The sequence below is a fragment of the Salarias fasciatus genome, chromosome 5 (assembly GCF_902148845.1).
Source record: "Salarias fasciatus chromosome 5, fSalaFa1.1, whole genome shotgun sequence".
NCBI lineage: Eukaryota > Metazoa > Chordata > Actinopteri > Blenniiformes > Blenniidae > Salarias > Salarias fasciatus.
The window spans coordinates 32,634,875-32,654,566 of NC_043749.1; the positions used below are offsets into that span (position 1 = coordinate 32,634,875).

A 19,692-nucleotide genomic window follows, 5' to 3' on the forward strand; every position below is an offset into this window, starting at 1 on the left:
TTTTCTCTAACCGCCTGTTTTTATTCAATGACAGAAAATCCAACAAAAAATACAGATTTAATAAAAGTGTGACTTTTAATACATTTATTGAACTTTTCTTTCCAGTCCCGACCTGCCCGGTGGGCGGGTTTACTGCGCGAGGGGCGTGGTCAGCACGCAGAAATTTCCCGGGTGGGGCGGGCCGTGACGTCACGCGGAGCGCCGGCCTGTGATTGGAGGAGGCGGCGAGCTGGAGGAGCGGAGGAGGCGGCGAGGAGATAAAGAGCAGCGGACCGGCGAGAGGAGGCGAAGAGGAGCCGCAGCGGGAGAACCGAGGAGCAGTCAGGAGAAAACCGGATAAAACCGCCCGCAGCCCCGCCACGGCCCCCCAGGGACCACACCGACGCCCCCGCCGCAGCCCGGACGCCCCCCGCCCTCCGCAGCCTCCAGCCCGCCTCGGCCCCTCGCTTCCCGGTCGGTTCCCACCTGGACGGACAACATGCTCGCGCTGTGCCTCGTGCTGCTCGCGTCCTCCGCCGTCTGCTCCGAGTCGGTGAGTCTGGGCGTCTCCGGGGAGGAACCGGTCCTCCTCCGGGACTAACGGGTCCGCGACCAGTCCTGCGGCGGAGTCCGCGAGGAGAGCTGGTCAAGTTCTGCTCCCGCATGGGGCCCTGGGGGGGGAGGGACACACACACACACACACACACACACACACACACACACACACACACACACACACACACACACACACACACACTCCACCCAGTTTCACCTGATGGATTCAGGCCTCGTTTCAGGGGAAAACATCGTAGAAGTTTTTGTTTACAGACAGCCTCAGCTTCATGTTGTTCCACTAGCTGGCGCTGTTCAGTACAGTCACACAGCAGAGAGAACACGGAGAACAGCCCACCGTAAACAATACAGAACAGGGAGAACAGCTCACCGTAAACAATACAGAACACAGAGAACAACCCACCGTAAACGATACAGAACACGGAGAACAACCCACCGTAAACAATACAGAACACGGAGAACAGCCCACCGTAAACAATACAGAACAGGGAGAACAGCTCACCGTAAACAATACAGAACACAGAGAACAACCCACCGTAAACGATACAGAACACGGAGAACAACCCACCGTAAACAATACAGAACACGGAGAACAGCCCACCGTAAACAATACAGAACACAGAGAAGAACCCACCGTAAACAATACAGGACACGGAGAACACCCCACCGTAAACAATACAGAACACAGAGAACAGCCCACCGTAAACGATACAGAACACGGAGAACAGCCCACTGTAAACAATACAGAACACGGAGAACACCCCACCGTAAACAATACAGAACACAGAGAACAGCCCACCGTAAACAATACAGAACACGGAGAACACCCCACCGTAAACAATACAGAACACAGAGAACAGCCCACCGCAAACAATACAGAACACGGAGAACAGCCCACCATAAACAATACAGAACACAGAGAACAACCCACCGTAAACAATACAGAACACGGAGAACAGCCCACCGTGAACATTAACAGTGGAGAACTCAGACGTTCATATGAACAGAACACCGAGATGGATTGTTATGACGGTGACTGTCAACTCTAAAACTACCAAGTCCAGGAGAGTCTGAACCAGGACCAGGGGAGTCTGGACCGGAACCAGGACCGGGGGAGTCTGGACCGGAACCAGGACCAGGGGAGTCTGGGCTGGGACCGGGGGAGTCTGAACCGGGACCAGGGGGGTTTGAACTGGAACCGGGACCAGGGGGGTTTGAACTGGAACCAGGACCAGGGGAGTCTGGACTGGAACCGGGACCAGTAGCAGTGTTTATTCCGTCCACGTGGAGACGAAGTCTTGGTGTTTTTGGAAGCAGTTTTTACCCGTTTCCATGACGACAGTCAGTGTTGTTGCCATCGATGGGCAGCGGTGCTGACGGTGTCTCAGCAGGTCTCGGTGTCTCAGCAGGTCTCGGTGTCTCCTCGGAGCTGTTGGCTCATTGTTCCGGTTGTTGCGAGTCGTTGGGATGGTGACGGAGGCGATCGGAGTGCCTGTTCTCCTCGTGCCGGCTGTTATCGGAACGTTCTGGTTCTTCCTGCTGTTGATGTAGGAACAGTCGGTGAGCCGGTGCTGTCCAGCTGTTGAGTGTCTGGCTGTAATCTGTTCACGCTGTAGGTTTGACTTTGACTGTTGCTCCAAAATATTTTGAAAACAATCGCTGGTTCCAGCGGTTTTCCTTGTTTTTCACACTGAAGAGTTCAGATTTCTAGGAAGCTCCAGACGCCTGCTGTTCAGGGGAGGACTGGCTGATTGGTCCCGGGTCCCCGGTTCTTTGGTTCCCCGGTTCCTCGGTTCCTCGGTTCCCCGGTTCCTCGGTTCCCCGGTTCCTTGGTCCTCGGTGGACTGAGGGAAGTGGACCGTCATAGACAGGCTTTTGGACATTGGGGTTTTCAGGCGTGTTTCCACCGATAGAAGCCGGCGGGGTGAGGTCGGAGTCAACCTGTTCCTGAGTGCCGCTGTTAGCGTTGACAAGCCGCCGCCGTTAGCGTTGGCGAGCCGCCGCCGTTAGCGTTGGCGAGCCGCCGCCGCCTCTTTGACGGCAGCTTGGCAGAGGGCGGCGCCCATCAGAACAGGTTTTTTACTGAGTTCTTTGCTGCTTCATTAGAAGAATCAGATGCTTGAACGCTGCGAAGTGGTCTGGGGGTCCTGGTGGTCCCTGAACTGGACTCTGAACTGGATCAGGCAGCACTACATGTTTTTTTTGTTTTTATTTTGAGTATTTAATCTCAACAATCGACGGTTCAGTCAGATTTTAATGTTGGCTGAAGTTGGGAGGCCGTTGGCTTCCTGTAGGAGGTTAGCGTTGGTCTAGCTAGCAGCAGCAGCGTGGCTGTAGCGAGCAGCGGCGTGGCTGTAGCGAGCAGCGGCGTGGCTGTAGCGAGCAGCGGCGTGGCTGTAGCGAGCAGCGGCGTGGGTCTAGCGAGCAGCGACGTGGCTGTAGCTAGGAGCAGCGGCGTGGCTGTAGCGAGCAGCGGCGTGGCTGTAGCGAGCAGCGGCGTAGCGAGCAGCAGCGTGGCTGTAGCGAGCAGTGGCGTAGCGAGCAGCGGCGTGGGTCTAGCGAGCAGCAGCGTGGCTGTAGCGAGCAGCGGCGTGGGTCTAGCGAGCAGCGGCGTGGCTGTAGCGAGCAGTGGCGTAGCGAGCAGCGGCGTGGGTCTAGCGAGCAGCGGCGTGGCTGTAGCGAGCAGCGGCGTGGGTCTAGCGAGCAGCGGCGTGGGTCTAGCGAGCAGCGGCGTGGGTCTAGCGAGCAGCGGCGTGGCTGTAGCGAGCAGCGGCGTGGCTGTAGCGAGCAGCGGCGTGGGTCTAGCGAGCAGCGGCGTGGGTCTAGCGAGCAGCGGCGTGGCTGTAGCGAGCAGCGGCGTGGCTGTAGCAAGCAGTGGCGTAACGAGCAGCAGCGTGGGTCTAGCAAGCAGCGGCGTGGCTGTAGCGAGCAGCGGCGTGGGTCTAGCGAGCAGCAGCGTGGCTGTAGCGAGCAGCAGCGTGGCTGTAGCGAGCAGCGGCGTGGCTGTAGCGAGCAGCGGCGTGGCTGTAGCGAGCAGCGGCGGGTTGGTCCAGGGAGCTGTAGCTCCCTCTAGTGGAGACTGTCTGAAGTGGACCTGGTGGTGGATGTGTTACTTGGGGGACGTCCTGGTTCCCAGCAGGTCCACTGGTGTCCCGTGTGTCCTCAGGTCTGGACCGTCGTTCTGGATGCAGAACTTTCCAGAACACCAGCTGCTGGTTCTCTTAGGGAGAGAAAACTCAAGACGCTCAGACTGATGGTGAATCAGAGTCCAGGCTCCTCCTCCTCCTCCTGGTGTCTCCTCCTCCTGGTGTCTCCTCCTCCTGGTGTCTCCTCCTCCTGGTGTCTCCTCCTCCTGGTGTCTCCTCCTCCTGGTCCTGGTCCTGGTCTCTCCTCCTCCTCCTCCTGGTGTCTCCTCCTCCTGGTCCTGGTGTTGTCTCCTCCTGGTCCTGGTCTCTCCTCCTCCTGGTCCTGGTCTCTCCTCTGGAATGTGACCTCTGACCTTGACTGGCCCTGTGGGGGATTTAGCACACTTGGAGGGATCTGAATGGAGCCCCCCCGGGGATTGTGGGTATGGCGTTCTTGCTAATCGATGGCTGCAGCGGAGACGCTCTGAATGGAGGAGCAGGGGATTCTGGGAGCTGCAGGAGCGCCGGAATGTTTTTATCCCGCCGTCTTTCAGCTGCTGAGAGGAAGTTATTTCTCGCCGTTGCCCGGGGCGACCGCCGCCGCCGGCTGTAATCAGTGGCAGATAACCAGCCTGCCGGGCCTGCTGCCGTTTCCACTGAGCTCAGCGCTTCAGAGTGGCGAGGGCGATCGACACTCATTAACAGAGGCCAACGCTCCGTTACGTCACTCTACCAAACCCTCCAGAGAGGGGCCGGCCGGGACCGGACCGGACCGGGGGGGACCGGTGAGGACAGGCCGTCAGGACTGTTTTCAAAACGTTGAAACAAACTGTTGAATGTTTGAGGTTTTAATCTCATCAGCAGCGGCGGAGTGGAGACTGAGCTTTACTCAGGCTTTAAATTGTGTGTGTGTGTGTGTGTGTGTGTGTGTGTGTGTGTGTGTGTGTGTGTGTGTGTGTGTGTGTGTGTGTGTGTGTGTGTGTGTGTGTGTGTGTGTGTGTGTGTGTGTGTGTGTGTGTGTGTGTGTGTTAATGCTTGCTGCATAGCTGTCCGCTGGTCTATAAAATCTCTTTGGGCTGAGGAATGTTGGCAGCTCAGAGGAGCTTTTTGTCCTTCCTGCAGCCCACAGTCTGATCCCCCCCCCCCCCCCCCCCCGTCCCTCCTCCACCTCCCAGCCGCTGCAGCCGGTTGTAATGGGAGCTGTAGTCCTGCATGGGGGGCAGAAGTGGAGCGCGACGGCCCGCCCCCCCCAGGTGGAGGCGGTGGTGCTGCGGCTCGGGTTTCCTCCACAAAGAGCTGCTGGTGCTCATAAAACGCTTTGTGTTGGAGTTCAGGCGAAACTGGTTGTTGGAGGAGTTCACACCCGGCTCCTCTGGACGCCGCTCTCACTCCGGCCGGGATCCAGGTCAAAGGTCGGCACACTTTACCAAACATGCTGGCTTTCAGGCAGTTTGACAAACTGCAGAACTCCTCCGAAAAGACGGAGGGAATCGGAAACGGATCCAGCCTCCGAGCTCGGAACACTCCAGAGAACAGTTCTCCGCTGAGTTCCACCAGGACCGACAGGACCACGGAGACCACCAGGACCACCTGGACCACCAGGACCACCAGGCTGGAAGCTCCACCCCACTCAGAGGCTCTGCAGTGGCTGTTAGTGGAGGAAGATGCTCTACCTCCTCCTCCTGCCATGAGAACGCTCCAGATGCTTCAGTGTTGACAGATGGGGTCCCCCCCCCCCCCCCCCCCCCCCCCCCCAAGTCATTGATTCATCCGGCTTTATTGTCTGGTGTCAGTGGGGGGGGGGGTCTGCTGCAGGCGGCGTCCCTCAGGGCTCAGTCCTGGGTCCATGCTCAGCCGAGCTCTCATGCTAACATGTCACAACAAACCTTAAAGAAAATTCCAGAGGACATTTTATTTAGTGCCTGCCAGCTGCTGGTCGGGTGACACTCCGAGGTCTGCAGCACCGTGGAGACCAGCTGCTGTCAGCAGGTGTGTGTGTGTTGCCATGGAGACCAGCTGCTGTCAGCAGGTGTGTGTGTGTGTGTGTTGCCATGGAGACCAGCTGCTGTCAGCAGGTGTGTGTGTGTGTGTTGCCATGGAGACCAGCTGCTGTCAGCAGGTGTGTGTGTTGCCATGGAGACCAGCTGCTGTCAGCAGGTGTGTGTGTTGCCATGGAGACCAGCTGCTGTCAGCAGCCATGACGGTGAGTCAGCAGTTTTTCCTCCGGTCTGTTTGGTTGAAACGTTTCTCCAGAACCCGGAGGTGAAATGGAATCATTCTTTGACAGTCGGCGCCAGGTCTGTTCATGGATTCATCCTGAGGTTTTCCTTCTGGAGGATCATCCGTTCATCCACAGCCCGTCTGGACAGATGTGTGAACTTTTGGATTCAGGAGAAAATCTCAACAAAATCCGTTTGAGGCCGAGAAATAATGAGAATTTAGTGAGAATCACAGGAGGAGGAGGCAGGCCTGTTGCCGTGGAGACGAGAGGAAGCGTTTTCTGGTTTAAGTGGAGATTCTCTCCAACACACACACACACACACACACACACACACACACACACACACACACACACACACACACCCACACACACACACACCCTAAATGGCTGAAACTCTCTCCACACTGAGGTTTGGTGGAAGTTGCTGAAATGAGGTTTTGAGAAGTTGGGGTGGGCGGGGCTTCAGCCTCATGGCTCCGCCCTCCAGGAGGAGGTTCTAGGACGTTCTCTCTTGGTTGCTTCAGTGTTGCTCAGCGGCACATCGAGCAGAACCGGTTCTGTTCCTGTTTTTGCTGCAGCTCGCCGCTGTGAGGCCCCCTCTGACCCCTGACCTCTGACCCCTGGCCCGGGGTCACCCTGCACCCTGGGCTTCACGCTGATTAGAGCTGATGGGGGCGTTTGATCCACTCACCCAGACGCCCCAGCAAAACCTCTCTGGAACCTGCCTGGGCCAGGTGCCAGTAGGTTCTGAGTGGTTCCTCTTGGACGTGGATCTGCAGCTCCCAGAGGAACCCTGCTCAGAACCCGGAGGACCCTGGAGAACCCGGGGGTCCTGGTTCATGTTCTCAGAGGAACCCTGCCGCCGTTAGTTTGAACGTTCCTGTTTGTTCTCCGGTTCTGTGAGTGGATAGGTCTGTGTGGCTCTAAGCCCCGCCCCCTGTGCTCTGCTCCGCCCCCTGCAGGTGAGGGAGACGGAGACCTGGATGCCGCTGCGGCGCTCGCCGGCCGCCGCCTTGGCGCCGCGTGGCGCCGACCCGGAGGCGTCGGGCGACTCTCCCGACGGCTCTGACTTCGGCTTCATGGACGACGAAGACTATTACGACGACACGCTGTACGACGACGAAGACGAGGACGAGGAGTTCTCCGGGTCGGGGAACGGAGGTTGGCGCTCGCCCGGAGCTAGAACCGAACACAGAACCCGCTTCGGCGGCGAGCGATCGGCCCAGTTAACCAGTTGTTTGTTTCCTCCACAGCGACCGAGACTCCGGCCGGAACGCCGCGGCCGTCGGCGAAGGTGAGCCGCGGAACGCCGCAGAACACCGCCGTCCGGTCCAGAACGGTCCGGAACCGTCTGACAGAACGCGTCTCTCACTCTGTGATGCTCTCCTCAGCCCGACGCCAGCGACAACAGGATCCCCGAGCCGGACCGGCCGCTGCAGCCCGCCGCCACCGCAGAGGACCCGGTCCAGAACGCCAACGAGATCCCGCTGCTGAAGAACCGGCCGGCGCCGGCCGACGAGAACCCGCCCAACGTCCTCATGGCGCACGCCGGGGACGACAGCGTCTTCAACAAGACGGAGGTTCTGGCAGGTCAGGAAGCAGGTTCCGCTCGGAATCGTCTCAGACCCTTTAGAACCAGCCCAGGAGCATTTAGATCCAGAACCTTACAAGAACACTTCAGAACCAGACCAGAACCCTCCCAGTGTCTGATCTAGAATGAGAAGCCGTCTGGGGTTTTGATCAGCTGTTCCATTCTTAAAGTGATACTTCAACATTTTGGCAAATTGGCCCATTGAGCTCAACTCCTCAGTCATTAGAACAGCAGACTGACTGTTTCTGTGAGGGCGAGCTGTTGTTTATCCAGAGGCGAGTCGGGGAAGGTTTTCAGGACGGACACAATGGAAGTGGACGGTATTTTTGGTTCCCCTCGTCAAACTCCTCAAATACACAATCCAACAACCCCAAAACACTTTGGAGGACACGTTATAATCCACACATTCACTACGCTGTGGAATATTAATGCAAAATGACCAGATTGAGTTGTTTATGCGAAGATTGCTGAGACGGAATTACTTACTAAACATGGCGTCTGGGCGTAGTGATCTCAAAAGAAAAAGTAGTTCCCAGTATTTGCTTCAGTGTCGTAATGCTACAATATTATTTGTTGGTGTTCCACAGCGTAGTGAGTGTGTGGATTATAACGTGTCCACCAAAGTGTTTTGGGGTTGTTGGATTGTGTATTTGATGAGTTTGACGAAGGGGGAACAAAAATACCGTCCACTTCCATTGTGTCCGTCCCAAAAACCTTCCCCGACTCGCCTCTGGATAAACAACAGCTCGCCTCACAGAAACAGTCAGTCTGCTGCTCTAATGACTGAGGAGTTGAGCTAAATGGGCCAATTTGCCAAAATGTTGAAGTATGGCTTTAAGAACGCTGTGTGTTTGTGGAACATTGAGAGAACCGGGAGAACGACAGTCAGACGGACTTTTCAAGTTTCTTCTCTCAGCGTTTCCTCGATTTTACATCTGAACTGTGAAATGTGACATTTCTGTTCCCGTCACTGACCTTTGACCTCTGTGCGTCCCGCAGCTCTGATCGCCGGCGGCGCCGTCGGCCTGATGTTCGCCGTCCTGCTCGTCCTGCTGCTCGTCCACCGCATGAAGAAGAAGGACGAGGGCAGCTACGACCTGGGCCGCAAGCCCATCTACCGGAAGGCCCCCACCACGGAGATCTACGCCTAGGCCCCGCCCCCTCCTCGCCCCGCCCACCAATCAGTGCCTCAGCCTTCCCTCTGACTGCCCCCGCCCGCCGCCGCGCCACGCCTTCCAACACTAACGGCCGTATGATTATTTATTCCTCCTGGTTCGCCGCGGCGGCAGAGGACTTCACTTTGATTTTTTCTTTTTTTTTTTTTACATTTCACGGTAGGAAGAACGGTTCCGTTGGTTCTGACACGTTCTCCGCCCAGGAAGCAGACTCTGGCTTCCACCTGGTTTAACCTTTCCATGACCAGACAGTCGGCATTCTGGTACCGCGATACATTCCGGTACGCGGGGGACGTTTTTGACGCGGGGGTCGGTCCGGCTCCGGGGGTCGGTCCGGCTCCGGGGGACGGTCCGGCTCCGGGGGACGGTCCGGCTCCGGGGGACGGTCCGGCTCCAGGGCGTTCCTCACGGTCTGCTCGCAGACTGAGGTCTTTTACGTCTGGGAACCCCGGGAGCTTTTTACTGAGCAGAACGCAGAACATGAGTTTCAGGTTCTCCCTCTCGGTGGGCGGAGTCTGCCCGATCAGAGCTGGAACGTATCCAGAAGGGGTCCGGTCCCAGCAGCTCGGTTCCCTTCAGCCTGCGTTGGTCCAGAAACGGTGACTTTCAGGTTCTTGGACTTCTTCCTGCGGTGCTCAATGCTAATTCAATTTAGCTAGCTGCTAGCTAGCTGCTAATATAAATGTGAAGCGAGCTAGCGAGCTAGCTAGCTGCTAGCGTTACCCTCGGACTGGAAGTGGACGGGAGTCGCGTCTGACGGACCGCCACTGAACGGAACGCCGTTTCATTTCAAGAACATGTTCTGCTCATTTCACCTCCGTCTGCCTGTTGTTTTGGTCCGTAGACTGTAGGTGGCGCTGAACCTCCACCATTTCAATGTTTGACCATTTTTATAAAAACAACAATGAGGAGGCTGATTTTAACGAGACGTTGACTCTGTCGGTTGTTCTGGACGTCACGTTGACTCTGTCGGTTGTTCTGGACGTCACGTTGACTCTGTCGGTTGTCGTTTTGGACGTGACATTGACCTTGAAGCGCGGTTGTAGCAGTGACTGTTGTGTAACGCGGTACGAAGCTAAATATCAACCAAATGCTGAAAAGCCAAACAGTCGCCCGGACATGGATTTAGTTTTGCGCTGCCGCCTGTGGGACTGACTCCTCGGCCGTCTTCGTCTCTCCAGATCAGCCTTTCCTGTTTTAATTTAACTGTCAGATGATTTTATTGCCGTTCTTCAGGTTTGGGTGTTTCACCCGTTTTAAGCTGTTGTACATGTGAGCTCTAAAGTTTTATATTCTCTTGTTCCAGGTAGTTTGGAAACTTTTCATTTTTCTAAGAGTTTCTATCGTCTTCTAGACTTGTGTTTTTTTGTATTTATGTCTTTCGGTTGTTGTGTAGAAGGATGGATGATGTTCCTGTTGGGTGGAGACGACCTCCACGCCCTCCTCCGCCCGGCGGAGGACCGGATGTCCTCTCCGTCCACATGGAGAATGTTCTGCTGCTTTCTGACGTCACGGCGTGACGGAGCGATGGTGACTGACTGCCGGTCCGAGTCCGTAAAGAAATAAAGATATTTTTATGCACAGAAACATCCGAGTCCTTCTGTCTCCCTCAGGCCAGTCCTGGCCTCCCATCTCCCTGAGACGGGTCCTGGTCTTCGTCTCCCTGGCAGAACCCGGTACTTCTCCTCCACTGAAACTCTACTCAGTTCATTAAACTCTTGGAACCAGTTCTCAACGGTCAAACTGGACCTGGACCCGAGTCACAGACCGCTGCTCCACCAGCACTGATGATCCGGACCACAGCTGGTTCCGGGGACGGTCCCCGGTCTGAAGGCTCAACTGGACCAAACTGGTGAATCCAGGTCCTCCTGAAGACCTGGGTCTGGGGTCACTTCAGGTGAACCGTGTTCTGGTCCACAGGCAGGAAGTGGACTATCCAGCAGACCAAGAGGATGTGACGGAGCAGTGCATGTTGGGTAATGGAATGAACTGTGACTGTGGCGCGGGGAGGGATTCCAGCACCAGTCGGTCCGATGGGCGCTAGCCGTTAGCTGCTAGCGCAGGGGTGTTCAACCTGTGGCTCCATGAAGCCTTCATAGAATGAAGGCTGAATGAATATTAACATGATCTTTATCATAGTTCCACCACAGAACTCTCAGAATGATTCTTCACTTCTCGGTTCAACAAGGATTCAAATAAAGGTTCAAGTAAAATTAGGAAAAATAGTTAAAACAAGAAATGGGGGGAAAAGTGTCAGAAGAGCTTAAAAAATGTGAAATTTTGAGAAAATCTAAAAGTAGAACATCAATGACTGAGAGGAAAACATGCAAAACTGCTTAAAAGGAGGGAAAATGGTAAAAACTGCTAAAATTTGTAAATTGTCAACAAAAAATACTTGCATAAATAGAAAAACTAAAAATCGAGTACAAATAGGTTAATTTTCATAGAATTCAGACTTCATAAATGCTTCATCAGATGTTTTCTGTGTGAAGCTTCCTGAGCTGCTTTCGCCTCGTTTTAAAGGTTAAAGGTTCTTCATGGATCCAGAACAGCAGAACGTCTCTCGCAGACGGTTCTTCTGGTCCGAAAGACTGCAGAACCCTGTGTTAGCAGCTAACAGCAGCTAGCGGCGAGCAGCTAACAGCTAACAGCAGCTAGCTGCTAGCGGCTAACAGCGCTAGCAGTTTGGTCCAGACCAGAAGAGGAACTATAACTATCAGTGAGAACATTCCGTGTGTGTGTGTGTGTGTGTGTGTGTGTGTGTGTGTGTGTGTGTGTGAGAGTTCTCAGACAGGCTGCTGCTTGTTGGCCTCAGCAGCAGGAATAACACCTCAGTGTAAAACAGTGACGAGAGCAGCGCTGCAGGGAGACACACATTTCTACACACACACACACACACACACACACACACACACACACACACACGCACACACACGCGGCGGAGCGGTGTTTGTTTAGGTGTGTGTTCGTGTGTGTGTTAAGGTGTGTGTTCGGGGGTGTGTTCAAGTGGGTGTTTGGGTGTGTGAGGCCCTGAGGAGCAGCTCGGTTCTCTGGGTTCTCTGTTCTCCACCTGAACGTCCTGAACCTCATTTAAAACATGAGCGAGTTGCGAGGGTCCCTGCTGAGGGACGGGAGGACGGGGGACGAGGGTCTCCACCGGGTGGAGGAGGAGGAGGTGGAGGAGGAGGAGGAGGAGGAGGAGGAGTCATGCCTTCACATGACTCCAGTTCTTCATCTGTTTCCCTCATGAGGTTTGACTTGTGGCCAACAGCGCCTCCACAGGAGAACCCGGGGTACTGCAGGGGACGGGTGTGTGTGTGTGTGTGTGTGTGTGTGTGTGTGTGTGTGTGTGTGTGTGTGTGTGTGTGTGTGTGTGTGTGTGTGTGTGTCAGCTTTGTGCAGGATCATGACGGGGTGGAACCTCCACCCGGTCCCGGTATGGAGGGGTTCTCCCAGAGGAAGGTGCCTTGCTGGAGAGACTGCGGGCAGCAGAGGCTGGTCAGGCAGGCGTTTTGGAAATGTTGGAAAATTACGTCGTTTTGGAAAAATATCCATGATTCCCGACAGGACCGGCAGAACCGCCTCAGCAGAACCGCTGGACGGAGATCATGAAGAGAACTGCATGATGGGAAACCGACGGTGGAAGCGACAGGAAGCTCTGATCAGAGGACCGTCGGGGGAACCGGGGACCATCAGGAGAACCGGGCTTCTGGACCTCAGGATGGACTCCAGGTCCAGATGGAGGAACGGGTCCGTCCTCAGGACCGTCAGTCTCTGGATCTTCAGGACCGTCTTGTGGACTGGTCTCTGGACCAGGGCCTGGCGGTCAGGGACAGAACCTCTGGACCGGCAGGCCGGGTTCTGGTTCCGGAGGATGTGGTCCAGCTGCAGGGGGTCAGACTCCTCAGCCTCCCCGGGACAGTCTGATCCAGGTCCTGGAGAGGAGGACTCCACCGACAGTGAGCCTTGGATCCAGGAGGAACAAGGTGGTTTTGGTCCTGGAACCCTGGACCAGCTCTAGACCCTCCATGGGGGCTCCAGGGTTCACAGGAGTTCACCCAACCAGTCCACGTGTTTTGTGGACTTGGACAAGGTGCTGGACCGCGTCCCTCCTGGTGTCTTGTGGGGGATCCGGGACCTGTTGTCCTGGACCGTCCGGTCTCTGTAGGGCCGGAGCAGGACTCTGGTCCGCATTACCGGCAGTAAGTCGGACCTGGTCCTGGTTCATGTTGGACTCCAGCAGGGCTGGTTCTGCTCAGAATCGTTATGGACCGGTCCATAAGTCTGGTCTGGGGACCACAGGATTTTCCTCCTGTTGGCCTCACAGAACCTGGAACCCCCCCCCCCGCTGAGAACGTCCTTCAGTTTAATAGCAGCAGAACTGAAGTCATTCAAACTGGCACCCCCCCATCCAGCCCCCCATCCAGCCCCCCATCCAGTCCCCCATCCAGCCCCCCCATCCAGCCCCCCATCCAGCCCCCCATCCAGTCCCCCATCCAGCCCCCCCATCCAGCCCCCCATCCAGCCCCCCCCCCATCCAGCCCCCCATCCAGCCCCCCCCATTCAGCCCCCCATCCAGCCCCCCCTCAGCAGTATCCATGTATTTGGCCAAAACGTCCCCCTTTCTTCAACTGCTACAAACCTTGGAGTCAAACTTGACGCTCACCTGTCATTGGATCCCCACCCCCTCCACCTCTGTCAGGTCTCCCCCCTCCACCTCTGTCAGGTCTCCCCCCTCCACCTCTGTCAGGTCTCACTCCTCCACCTCAAAAACAGCCAAACTCCGCCCCTCCCTCTCCCGACCAATCAGCCGAAAAACTGATCCATGCCTTCATCTCCTCCAGGCTGGACTCCTCGTCGGGATCCCCGGCAGGAATCTCCAAAAGCTGCAGCCCAGCTGCCCGGGTTCTGACGAGGAGGCAGCTACGACCTGCTGTTCTCCAGATGTGACCTGCTGTTCTCCAGATGTGACCCGCTGTTCTCCAGATGTGACCCGCTGTTCTCCAGATGTGACCTGCTGTTCTCCAGTCTCATCACTGGCCGCCGACAAAACACAGGACACGAGTCAAACTCTGCCTCCTCACTGACCAGTGTGTTCATGGAGCTGCCCCGCCCACCTCAGAGAACCCCTCCCCCACACACCACCCACCACCTCCGCCCACCACCTGCTCCAGCCCAGAACCAAACCTGCACCATGGTGACAGAGCAGTCCAGGCTCCGCCCCCCGGCTCTGGACTGAGCTCCCAGAGGCCGTGAACTCGTTTATCCAGAGGTGGGTCGGGGAAGGTTTTCGGACGGACACAATGGAAGGTTTTTTTTTTTTTTTTTTTTTTTCCCTTGTCCTGTTCGGCAGCTGGGGCGTGCAATATTGTATGATTGTAGCCTTTTACTATCCGAACAGATTTTAATATTAGCAGCAGGATGAGACTGAGTCTCCTCCTGCTGCTGCCTTTATTTAAAGCTGGCATCCGGCATGGCTACCGGACAGGACCGGGACGGAAACGCTCAGAGAGCAGGGACAGAAAGAGAGAAAGATAAAGAGAGGGAGAACGGAAGGGGGGGGGGGGGGGGGGGGGGGGGGCGGCACAACCTATGTACAAAGTCACAATACAAAACAGTGTTGTCGACGCACCACACGCAACCTAGAACAATCCCAAACCCCCAATCTAGACAACACCAAAACAGAGCCGACAACCAACACAGAAAATTACAGAACCATACATACATTTTTTTTTTTTTTTTTCCCCCCTTTTTTTCCAAACCATATTAGTGAACAGACCAGGCCACAAAAATAAAAGGAGGTGTAGGGGAGGAGGGAAATGCAAGGACACCACAAACCGTATTTTTTTTTTTTTTTTTTTTTGAATATAGCTAGTCGTAACTAGTAGTAAACTAGGGGCGTGCATCAAGAGAGGTCTGCTACAGATCACCATTAGTCTAACCACCACAAGAAGACAAGGTAACCCAGTATGTAAAGAGTGATTAAAGATCAACGTGATCATGTGAATATGATGGTGACAGTGATGGTGATAGTGATCATGCATATATGACCTCTGACCTCTGAGAAGGCCAGAAGCAGGCCAGAGAGGCCCTCAGAGCCCAGACAGCCGGCGGACATCACAGAGCCCGGATCCAAGCCGCCCCCCCAGGCAGACGCCCACGCTCCAGTCCAGAAACGGGGCAGAGGAAAGCCCCGGCCGGGGACCCCGGCAGTCCCGGGGCCCGGGCCCCGCGGAGCCATGACCGGCAGGAGCCGGTCCACCCCGGGCGCCGGACGCCCGGGGCGGGCAGGGCCGAGAGCCCAAGGCCCAAGAGCCCAGGAGCCAACCCCCCACCCAGGCGAAGGGCTATGACCCACCCGGGAGAACCAGCCCACACGGGCGGCTACCCACCCCGGGCCAGTACACCCCCCAGCGCTCCGGCCACGCACCCCGAGATCCAGGGCATCACCCCCCCCCCACCACTCCCCCCCCCCCAACCCACCCCACCCCACCCCCCACCCCCCCCCCCCCCCCCACCACTCCCCCCCCCCCCCCCCCCCCCCCCCAACCCACCCCACCCCACCCCCCACCCCACGACCCCCACCCGGAACCCACCCCCCCGCCCGTCCCCCGCCCGGCCCACCCCTCCCACCCCCTGTCCTCTCCCGCCTCACTCCCCCCCGCCCCAACCCAACACTCATACCCACTCACTCATACTGACACACACACATGCACACACGCACACACACAACCACTCATCCCTAAACCAAACGCACACACACACACACTCACATTCCAACACACTCACACCCTCTCACGCACACGCTAACAAGCACGCGCAATTAACAAAGATTTGAAATTTACAACAAACTGGGCAGTTCTTTTCAAATAACGCATTGCAACAGGTACAGTTGGAATGAGCACGGACAGGAGTTAAACATTACAGAAATAAAGGATGTGAAAACAAAAAACAAGACACAAAATAAATATGGATAAGGACACGAGGAGGGAACCCCCCCAAAAAACAAACAAACAAAAGAAAAAAAGAAAAACAATACATACATTACTAGAGGTTTTTAAAAAGGTCCAGATCGTCAATAATACTTTTCAGTTTTACAGCTTTTGTTTTTTCCATGAAGGACACAGAAGAGAGAAAGAATAGAAATTCTTTGTGAAAAGTGAAAAACGATGGCTTGGTCTTTAAGAAACGACATTTGTGAATGAAGAATTTACCCATAATAATTATAACATTCAATATATCATCAAAGTGTCTGTCCTTTAGGAGAATACCAAAAATAATGTCCTTGTTAGAAAAATCCGGTAAGTTAGGGATTTTGGGGAAAAGCCAATAATGTATGTCGTCCCGAAAACTTTTAGAGAACATGCATTCAAAGAACAAGTGGTCTGTAGACTCTGGTATCTTCACAAAATGTACAGCAGTTGTCCTCCAACCCAAAACGTTTTGTAAGAAATTCTTTAGGAGTAGACACCTGACAGTGTTTTGAAGTGGACTTCCTTTGCTTTTGGGGGGACAGGGAGTTTTAAATACTTTTTTCTGATTATTCGCTTCTCATCATGTGAAAAGAGAAGAGAAACAGCATTTGGATTTAATATGTAAGGAAAAAGAACTTCGGTGAAGAGGTAACGAGTGTCCCTGTTTGGGAGTTTAGTCGATGTAATGCTGAGACCATTCACCAACAGCAAAGGAAGAGAAGGAGACCTGCAGCTGGGGTTGTTAAATAAGGCAGTAATTGTACAGATAATATTTTGAGGTATGGCTTTAATCATTTTAGCTAAATTCTTCTTTTCACATTGAAGGTCGTATTTCACAGAAAACTCTTCAAAAGACATGAGATGACCATTATCATTCAAAATATGCATGAGAGACCAAATAGCTTTTTCAAACCATTTTTGTATGAATGGAGACTTGTTTCTGGCAGGTCCAAAGTGGAGCATTGTGAGGGCTGAAACTGTGTTTGTATATTAGTCTCCAATATGACAGGACTTGTTGATGGAAAGAGGAAAGATGAATGGGTAGTTTTTTAACATTAAAGTTGCAACTGAGGAGGAATTTTATGCCACCTAATTTTGAGAAAATTATTTCAGGAATAATAAACCATAAACTTTTTGGGCTTTTTATGAATGAGCGTAGCCGATTCATTTTCAGGGCACCATTTCAGCTCTCAAATTCAATACCTTGCAAACCTCCATCCTCATATGGTTTCATCAAATTGCCTTGTCTTATATAGTGTGTTTTTCGCTTCCATATAAAGTTAAAATTTATTTGATTTATAGCTTTTATGGCAGGATTGGGTACACCAATAGAATAAGCAGGGTGTATAAGGCGTGAGATGCTCTCAGTTTTACTGAGGAGAATTCTACCTGAAATGGATAAATCTCTTTGTGACCAGTTATTTAGAAAGTTGGTGCAATTCTCTACCGAGCGCCAGGTAGCTGCTTTTTTGGAGTCCAGAGGCATTTCTGTGGACTGCGACGGCATCGAGGCCTGCCACTTGTTGCCCAAACGGAGCAGAGATCACAAGCCAACCGTAATAATGAGATTTGTAAACAGAAAAGACAAGATCGCCTTGTTGAAACAGGGCAGGAAATTAAAGGGAACCAACGCGTTTATGAATGAACACCTGACAAAAGTCAACGCAGAAATTGCTTGGAAAGCCAGAGCCTTGAGAAAACAAGGAAAGATTCAAAGTACATGGACAACCAACTGCAAAGTATTCATCAAATTAAAGGGAACACCAGAAGAGGCAAAAGTCTTGGTCATCAGGAAACTGGAGGAGTTGGATCAATACATATGATCAGTGTGTATGTAAGGTGACCTACATCACAGACAATATCCATGGCACAATTACCTGAAATAGACAGCTCCTCACAGACAAATATGATGTCGGAACAAACACTGGAACTGAACATTGCCTTATCGAGGAAACGTAATGACTTTGATTATAATATAGACCCTGATCATAACTTTCTCTCTTCTGAAGTCAACTGCAGATACTACACTGAAAATCAGTTCAATCAGAGCAGAGACATCACAGGGAAACTGTCTCTGATACATTTCAATAGCAGAAGCCTATATGCTAACTTTCGCCATATCAAGGAATATCTGAGCCACTTCACTAATCCATTCAACATCATAACGGTGACTGAAACGTGGATGAATACTGACAGAGGATCTGATTTTAGCTTGGATGGTTACGAACTACAATATATCAACAGACCAAATAAAACAGGAGGCGGTGCAGCCATCTTCATTGAAAGCTCTCTACATTAAAGCCGCAAGCGGCATTGGTCGGGACCGAGCCTCCCTGCCGGCCAGCGACTGAGACGTCCACCCACTATAATGAAGCTGTCAGAATCTGTCTCCCATTAACACAGAGTTGTTAGCATGTCCCATCCACTAACATGCAGTTGTTAGATTCTGTCATCCACTAACATGGAGTTGTGACCATCTCCCATCCACTAACATGGAGTTGTAAGCAGCTCCCATCCACTAACATGTAGTTGTTAGCATCACTTTTCCACTAACGTGGAGTTGTTAGCATGTCCCATTCACTAACATGTAGCTGTTAGCATCTGTCATCCACTAACATGGAGTAGTTAGCATGCCCAGTCCACTAACATGGAGCTGTTAGCATCCGTCTTCCACTAACATGGAGTTTTTAGCATGTCCCATTCACTAACATGTAGCTGTTAGCATCTGTAATCCACTAACATGGAGTTGTTAGTATCTCCCATCCACTAACATGGAATTGTTAGCATCTTCCATCCGCTAACATGGAGTAGTTAGCATCTCCCATCCACTAACATGGAGTAGTTAGCATCTCCCATCCACTAACATTGAGTAGTTAGCATCTCCCATCCACTAACATGGAGTTGTTAGCATCTCCAATCCACGAACATTGAGTAATTAGCATCTCCCATCCACTAACATGGAGTAGTTAGCATGTCCCATCCACTAACATGGAGTAGTTAGCATGTCCCATCCACTAACATTGAGTAGTTAGCGTCTGCCATCCACTTACATGGAGTTGTTAGCATCTCCCATCCACTAACATGGAGTAGTTAGCATCTCCCATCCACTAACATGGAGCTGTTAGCATCTCCCATCCACTAACATGGAGTAGTTAGCATCTCCCATCCACTAACATGGAGTAGTTAGCATCTCCCATCCACTAACATGGAGTAGTTAGCGTCTCCCATCCACTAACATTGAGTTGTTAGCATGTTCCATCCATTAACATGGAGCTGGTGGCATCAGTCATCCACTAACATGGAGTTGTTAGCTTCTCCCATCCACTAACATGGAGTAGTTAGCATCTCCCATCCACTAACATTGAATTGTTAGCATCTTCCATCCGCTAACATGGAGTAGTTAGCATCTCCCATCCACTAACATTGAGTAGTTAGCATCTCCCATCCACTAACATGGAATTGTTAGCATCTTCCATCCGCTAACATGGAGTAGTTAGCATCTCCCATCCACTAACAATGAGTTGTTAGCATCTCCCATCCACTAACATGGAGTAGTTAGCATGTCCCATCCACTAACATGGTGTAGTTAGCATGTCCCATCCACTAACATTGAGTAGTTAGCGTCTGCCATCCACTTACATGGAGTTGTTAGCATCTCCCATCCACTAACATGGAGTAGTTAGCATCTCCCATCCACTAACATGGAGCTGTTAGCATCTCCCATCCACTAACATGGAGTAGTTAGCATCTCCCATCCACTAACATGGAGTCGTTATCATCTCCCATCCACTAACATGGAGTAGTTAGCGTCTCCCATCCACTAACATTGAGTTGTTAGCATGTTCCATCCATTAACATGGAGCTGGTGGCATCAGTCATCCACTAACATGGAGTTGTTAGCTTCTCCCAGCTGCTTTTGACAGTCACTGAATGAAGGCAATCAGTGGCAGAGTTTGATTGACAGCTGCTGTCAGCTGTGTAACTGCAATGTATGCCCATATATGGTCATTTCAGTTAGAGTGGAGAGAGGAGAAAATAAAAGTGTTTTTTGGGG

General features: G+C 53.1%; 1 protein-coding gene across 1 annotated transcript; it reads left to right on the plus strand.

Annotated features, from left to right (window-relative positions):
- Positions 1–275: 275 nt before the first annotated feature.
- Positions 276–10,265, plus strand: sdc4 (syndecan 4). The gene is made up of 5 exons (XM_030092806.1): positions 276–532; positions 6,861–7,059; positions 7,152–7,192; positions 7,290–7,488; positions 8,489–10,265. The coding sequence occupies exons 1-5, from the start codon at positions 479–481 to the stop codon at positions 8,638–8,640; spliced, it is 645 nt and encodes a 214-aa protein (XP_029948666.1). The 5' UTR covers positions 276–478; the 3' UTR covers positions 8,641–10,265.
- Positions 10,266–19,692: the final 9,427 nt, after the last annotated feature.